General features: G+C 31.7%; 1 protein-coding gene across 1 annotated transcript; it reads right to left on the bottom strand.

Moving 5' to 3' along the window:
• Positions 1-266: 266 nt before the first annotated feature.
• On the bottom strand, positions 267-1,878 carry LOC100789447 (zinc-finger homeodomain protein 9). Its single transcript, XM_041005146.1, has 2 exons — positions 1,684-1,878; positions 267-1,568 (listed from the first exon to the last, which is right to left on the bottom strand). The coding sequence occupies exon 2, from the start codon at positions 1,555-1,557 to the stop codon at positions 559-561; it is 999 nt and encodes a 332-aa protein (XP_040861080.1). The 5' UTR covers positions 1,558-1,568; positions 1,684-1,878; the 3' UTR covers positions 267-558.
• Between the last annotated feature and the right edge of the window lie 6,052 nt (positions 1,879-7,930).

Raw genomic sequence — 7,930 nt, 5'->3', positions numbered from 1 at the left:
GAATAGAACAGAACCAGCATTTCACCACCTCCCATAATTTAATAAACCCCATAAACAGCAACACTTTCTGCCTCTTTCTCTCGAACACGAGATACAAAAGAAAAAGAAAAACCATTATTATTAATTATTCCATGTCTTACGGGGGAGAAAGTGAGAAATCACAAAAATTAAGAACCAAAATTAACAAGACACTGCATGCCAAGTCCACTGTTCACAATACTCAAGCAAACCGTGCAAGAAGAAGCAGAGTAAAAAGAAAATCACGCTAAAGATAAACATAATATACATTCATAACAAGTGGTAACAACTAAAAGCTAACTTAATTCAGCATAAAACCATTAAAAGCAAAATAAATTCTCTTCCGGATATAACATTCTCTCCCATTAAACTGATTGATCATCATGCTCTCATTAACAATATAAAAACTAAACAATTAAAAACAAAAATAGAAAAGAAAAGAAATTAAAAACAGCTGATTAATTAACCTTGTAGCATCATCATCATCATCATAATCATCATTAACCTATCTAATACATTATTATTTTCTTCCCCCTTAGATCAAGAACTAGAAGATCCATTAGCACCAACAACGTTCACCCCATCATAGTGATTACTACTCGGATCTTCAGCGCGATCTTCACCACCATCATTGTTAGGGTTTTCAAAAACCTTGACATCACTCCCATTTGCATCATTATCAGTAGAAATATTATTTTTAGTAGTAATATTAATATCATTACTAGTAACAATATTATTGTTATCCTTTTTGGCAAAGGTGTTTTTGTTGTTATGCATCCAAACCTTGAGAACGCTTCTATCAACGCCAACTTCGTTGCAAATTTCGTGAATCAAATCCTCGTCGCGCTTCTGAATCTTCCACCCTACTTTCTCCGCGAACTTGTGCATCTTCTCCTTCTGCTCTTGGCTGAACTTCGTGCGGAACCGCTTTCTCGTGGGCGCGGCGGCAGGCGCGGCGGTGCTCTCCGGCGGAGCCGCCAGTCCGGCGGAGAGGGCGAGGAGCATGTGCGGCGCGGAGGGGTAGTACGACGAGGAGATCGGCGGTGGGGAAGCAGAATTGGGGCTGCGGGTGGCTACCGCCGCCGCGTGCAGCGGCGGGGGAGGGTGGTGGCGGTGGTGGGGCTGATACTCGATGACGTGCGTGGTGGTGGAGGCGATGGGGGGCTCCTCCGGCTCGCGGCGGTGGAAGTTGCGGTGGCAGCCGCAGGCGGCGCATTTTATGGAGCTGGGGTCGGCAGCGGTGGCGGTCGGAGAGGGCATGAACTCGCCGCAGCCATCTAAGGCGTGGCCACCCAAGTTGGCGGCGTGATTTTTGAGGCATTCTTTGTAGGTAACCACCGGAGGGATAGGGTGGTGGAGGTGGTGGTGGTGGTGGGTGCGTTTGAGGACACCATTCGAGAAAGATGAGGTTTTTGTCGTTGTGGGAGTGATGGGGGTGGTGATCCTGGTCGGTGTTTCTGTTTCATTTTCTGGGGATTTTGTTGTTGCACTGGGAGTAGTGTTGTTGTTGTTGATCGTTGTTGTTGGGGTTATGTCCATGGCTCTAACATCTAGGGTAAGTAAAAAAAGAAACAATATTTAAAAAAAAAAAAAAAAGGGTTAGCTTTTTAGGGTTAGGTTTGTTGTGGAGATTAGAATCACACTTCCATGAATTGAAGTTTGAACCTGCTGCTTCTGTTGTTGTTGTTGTGGTGGTGGGTGACACTATTATATATGATGGAAATTAATTTGAGGGGGAAATGGAAAGAAAGAGAGAAAAAAAAAAAAAAAAAAGGTTGCTTTGTTGGAGGAGGGAGGAGAAGGAAGAGTGTTGAATGTTGATGATGGTGTTGAGAGAGTGATGACTGTTGATAATAAAAATCTGGGTTTGGGTTATGTGGTTGAGCTTCTTAACCACTTGTTTTTTAACCCTGGTTCTAATCTATGGTTAAGTTATTGACCCCACTTGAGGTTAGATGTGAGTAATAAATATAAATGCGCGCTTGGCCTCATCGGTTGAGGGTAGTGTGACCCTACAGTTTATTACCACTATTATGAGTTATTAAGACACTAGTCTCGAATAGTAATGTAATTGTAACGTAATGGGGGTTTATTTAATTTTGGGAATTTGATTTTGACTCACTTTGGTTGAAGGCTTTTGGGGGGAAATGATGACTCGGTTGAGTGGTACCGAGTTGACCCGGTTTAGCATGAAAATGGTATGGCCTGCAATTCTGAGGCCATTGACTGTAACCCATCTTAATTTGTCAAGTTGGCAGGGGAAGGACGGGACGGGACAGGCTTTCACAGTAAAATCATTGAGGTTTTTCATTTTAGGGTTGCAAACCACTTCCCTTTACTTTTTCTCTTCACTTTTTTTTCTCTTTTCCTTAATGGATGCTCCAAAACATAAAAACATTTCCAACTACTTCACCTCTCTCTCTCTCTGCATTTCACAGGACAAAATTACCCTCTTCAAGCAAAGTTCTAAAGTAGTGGCAAATTCCGTAGTTTCAACAAAAAGGAGGTGCTTGTAAATATACAATTCGATGTGGAACTACGGAAATGGGAAACTATCTTTTTTTTTTACATAATAATTTTAAATTATGCACAATGTGAATTTTGAAGAAATAATTTACGACATCAAATTAATACATGTTCATGAAACAAAAAGGTTTTTTTTTTTATCTTTTTCATTTTTATATGTTGTTTCTTAGAATATCTCTAATGGAATGAGTTGTTTTTTGAGATTCTTAAAGATAAGCAACACGAAAGAACAAATCAATTTTATAGTTTTTTTTTTCTCATCCAGCAATGCTAGTTTTTTTTTTGTTGACACAAGAGCAATGCTAGTTGTTAGTTACTACTATTAACTTTTATGCGTGAGACAAATTCTCACTCATGATTTTTTTTTTCGTTTATCATCAACCCAATCATATTCAGAAATTTTTTTTATTGATGTTGCTACATAAATAAGCACAAATTTTTTTTTTAACCATTGAAAAAGAAATTTCTAACTCAAAATAAAGATTCTTGTATAAGTAGATAGATGTAATGGGACTAACTAAAAATAAATTAGGAACCTAAATTGTGTTCTCAGATTAATAATTAATGTTCTTAAATCTTACGTGATAATAAAGGATTCACTAAAAAGTATTTTTTTTACACACACTAAAAAGTAGTACTTAAGAGTTAAGAACTTAAATTAAGTTCTTGTGTAGAAATGCACTTAGTTTATAATTTTAATAAAAAAAAATAAAACTTATTTTATCAAATTGGTTTATTTTTTGAAGTTTCTGAAATTGATTTAGCCATATTAAATATAACATCTAAAATAGTAAATTAAAGTGAAAAACGATAGTATATACTATATAGGAGTAATAGGTATTACATCTCCTCAATTTGTTCCGAAGGGACTTGGGGGTATCATTGTCGGCATCACGGACAATAAAACTGTATCATGGCAAGGGAAACGGCGTCGCATTAAGCAACTGCTCGATTGGCCCCGACAAGAGAAACATGTCCTGAAACCGTACCGGGGAACTAGATGGTACATTTTTTGTATCAGGACTAAAAGGCCCTCCATAGTTTGAGAATATTACAATTCAAGGACTTAAAAGAGCAACCAAATCGGACGTCACGTGGCAAACACGTGTGAATCAGCCTTTGGGTTTCTTCAAGCTCTTCACGTAAATTTAATGTACAACATTACTATATAGATTCCTTGTTCTGAGTTTAAGATTTTGAGGGCCTTTCAAACAACTTTATATTAATAAAATTTATTCATAAGATAAACTTTTCGTTATTAAATAAATATTAAATTAAACTAGTTACCAAATTGGATCCGTTGTATCTTCTGTTGGTGAATGAAGGATCAAAGATAAATGAATTTAATTAATGAGGGAGTACTTTACGGAACACAGTAAAAAAGAGAGGGGGTTAGGGGGCACTGAATAAAGAGAGAATATTTTTTATGTTATTGTGACGTAAGCGGACTAAAGACAGAAGAGCTAAAGTTTAATCATGGAATGGCGTGTAGGCAAACGTTGAAACGATGCTTTGAAACTCACAAATCACAAAATACTAGTACTATTTATAAGCTAGTGTTCGGTAAGAAGAATGAAAAACAATCAAAAGAAAATAAAAAGTAACTATGGATATTTGAATAAAAAATATTTTTAATACATAACATTAAAATATAAAGTAACTAAGGATATTTGAATAAAAAATAATTAATGCAAAGAAAATATGAAAAAAAAATCTTATAAAAGAGACAAATAAAATTAAAATATATATAAAAATGAAGATAGTATTAAATATCACCCAACAACTAGGAAAGTAGGATGTGAGAATGGGGCGTGAGAGTGTATATAAAGTAAAAAAGTTATCTTTTTATTAATAAATATTATTTTTTAATTTTTGTTAATGAGAAGAATTAAAATATTTTTCTTCTTGTTTATCAATTAGAGTTGGTCATATAGATAATTTCACTCGTGAAATTTACATTTTAAATGTTCTCATTATGTACTTGCCTCACGTACATTGCCCGTGAGTTTAGCAAACCAGCTCACATTTGATAATTAAAAAAAGTAAATTTTAAAACGTATTTCTTTTCATTTTAAACTATTTTAAAATTATTATGAAAATGATAACATAATTTACATCTTAAGTTATCTTAAAAAATATTTTTTGATATCATGTTGACTTAATCTATAATTTTATATTTGATTTGCTTATATTTATATATTACCAAAAAAGAAAGACACAAAAATATAAGAAAAAATAAAAAATTTATAAATAAATTTTAGAAAATAAAAAAACATTTTTATTTTAATATTTTAAAATTCATTCATTAGAAAAAAAATTATAATAGAGGGCACATAATCCTCTACAAATAGTAAACAAATTTAAACAATTTAAAGAATGATCAAATATAATTCGGAACTATTAAATAATTTAAATATGAAAATAATTACTCTTTTTGGCGACATGAAGATAATCAATTTAATCATAATATATGACTAATGGAGGAAATTATAATTATATATTGAAATTCGTTTTTATTTTTTTAAGTATAATAGCAACAATAAAATTTAAATCTAAAATTTTATGCAAACTATTTAAACTCCTACATGTGGGTAAATACTAATTAAGGAGTTGGACATTCATTTTAAATGGCCCATTATAAGTTAGACTATTCTTATAATTTTGTTGATACGTTTCTATCATAATCTATAAGACTATAAATATGGGTTTCTCATTTAAAAAAATTGTATATAAATACCCTATCTATATTTTTTTTGGTATTGAATACCCTAGCTATATTAGTTCAAAAGGAAAAAACACCCTAGCTATTGGGGCACAGTTATCATCGCATTCTGTATTGCTTCTCCGTTCCTTTACAAAGATAGACTGAGATGAAATTCCCTTTAATGCAAACAATCATTAATTCTATTTCGAATTTGTTATTATGCAATTAAAAAACAAATTACATATAGTTGAATTATTGATCTAAGTTTATAATTTAAAAATCCTTTAAGATATACTGCATAGATTTTGTATATATACGTAAAAGAAAATAAACGACTTTTAAAAATGGATAAAAGGAAAAACTTCAAATTCCTCTTCTTTTGCGATAAAGGTGAGTAGCTATGTACATTATCGGGATAATATATATATATATATATATATATAATCACTAGGTTTAAATTTAAGATTTCATGCATATTACTCTAAATCCCTTAATATCTTTTTATCCTAAATTTAACATCTCATGCATATTACGTTGTATATTAAATATTTCCTAGCTTCAAATTATTAGCAGAAATTTGAAAAAAATTAAAAGTTTTCTCCCTCTAAATTTTAAGACAAGTTTGATAAGAATGTTTTTAATTAAAAACGTGTTTAAATTTTATATTACATAAGTATTTTTTATATAAAAAAATCAAAATCTTTTAAAATTTGTGTTAATTATTTTATATTATAAAATATTTATATATACTTTTTAAAAAAAATTATCGAAACAGAATCTAATCCAGGAAGTACGAACACTTCTAATAAAATTAACAATTTAATATTTTTAACCAAACTAATAAATTAATATTTGTCGATGATAAAAAAAAATATAATCCATGAGTATTGTTGTTAATTTAATTATTGAATTAGCGAGTCGCTTAAGTATATTTTGAATTAAGATGAGAGACTTCCATCTAATTGCTACACATGACCCTTTGAGAGCAATGTTGCATCTGTTTTAATCGCGTTAATTTGGAAACATTCTTAATTAGTTCTCTCACGAAACTAACTTGTCTTCAAAATTCTCTGAACTAACTTAGGCTCTAACATGATATATTATGAGATACATTGTGAAAACGTAAGATATGAGATGAATTAATACATCATGTAATTGTGTATTGATTGACAATATTAATTTTACTTGAACTCAATATCAACAATTGATGTATGTTGCATGCCTAAAATTAACTTATTTTACACTCAACGTGAAGGTGAGTTAATTTGAGTGAAAGGGGTTAACTTGAATCTGTTAAAAATATATGATCCTGAGAGTTTGACTTCATGATTTATATATGAACATAATTATAAGTTGTAGTCCACACCTTCTCGCTTAATTGTCAGCATTTTAAAATTTTAGCTTCTCGATTATAGATTATGAGAATATTATGAAAAAAAAAATCCTTTTGAAAACATTAATCGATCATTAACAATGCTTGATGTGCACCATCTAAAGTGCAGCATGCTTCTTTAATTTGTGCGATGCCTGTTTATCTTAATGAGAGACCATCTTCCCTATTCTTCTCCGCGGAAAAAAATGATTGATGTTTAAAGTGGTCCAAAAATAAATTTTTATCATCTTTCTACTTTCAGCTTGTATCTCCCATTACAATGAAATTAATCTTAAAGAAAAAGAAAACAAAAAGAACTTGATCTTCTACATTCTTAAAAAATTAAATGCAATCCAGTTAATTTAAACTTTTTCTATGTACAAACTTGACATCATGAGCATTTTCTAGAATTCTTTAGGAATTCAAAAGAGAAAAATGGAAAGTTCAAGTTTCCCAATTAGAGAAATAAAGAAAGAAAGAAAGTGCAGTCTCTGATGTTAATGATAGCAGGTATGCATATTGGGGAGAGAAGTCCTGTTGTATGCAACAATAGAGGATAATGACCCATTTGAAGAGGACATTGGGGGTATATTATAACACTTTTGGTCTCCCTCAAGAGTAATTGTCAAGCAACAACCAACATATATAATCTTTATATGTACACCAGTTGTGTGATCTTTCCTCCACGTTGCTATGCCCTACTAGTACTAGTACTACCATCCTATCTATCTTGGGCTCTTTTAACTTGGACAATGATCTCAAACTCCATCTCAATTGAATTTAAATGTGGGTCATCTTTCAAAGAAACAATAATTTTCAACCTTGTATGGCCCAAACACCAGCAGTGCAATGGCCACACATAGGATAAAGAGTTTGCCATAGAAAGTCTCTTCTTAATTTATTAATTTGTCCATTTTCAGTTATTTATATATAGCTTTAATCCACTAGGCCTTTTTTTATATAAAAAATATAATATGAACATAAGAAAATTTATTGCATAAATAAGTTGAAAATAATCCTAATGTAAAACTTGCTAACTGTATATGGTCCACCATAATGCACCACTATTAATGTATAATACACTCAACTCAATATATGACAAGGATTAGTAAAAAATATCTCTGACATGGTTCATGGTTACGTGTATTACATTTTCAAAACAAAAAATCATATCGGATTTTGCAATAAAAAATTACCCAAAAACGAATTTTAATAACAAATTAATGACTCAACAATACTACTTCTTGCAATATAACACAGAAAGCTTTAGTCGAAGAGAATGAATTTGTACCACTTCTTGCTTAAGTAAT

Source organism: Glycine max, chromosome 9, assembly GCF_000004515.6.
Source record: "Glycine max cultivar Williams 82 chromosome 9, Glycine_max_v4.0, whole genome shotgun sequence".
Classification (NCBI taxonomy): domain Eukaryota; kingdom Viridiplantae; phylum Streptophyta; class Magnoliopsida; order Fabales; family Fabaceae; genus Glycine; species Glycine max.
The sequence above is the reverse complement of the archived record's forward strand: the minus strand, read 5'-3'. Positions and strand labels throughout refer to the sequence as shown.

Excerpts from the sequence above, each read along its gene's own strand:
- LOC100789447 (XM_041005146.1), bottom strand. The coding sequence starts at position 1,557 with ATGGACATAACCCCAACAACAACGATCAACAACAACAACACTACTCCC.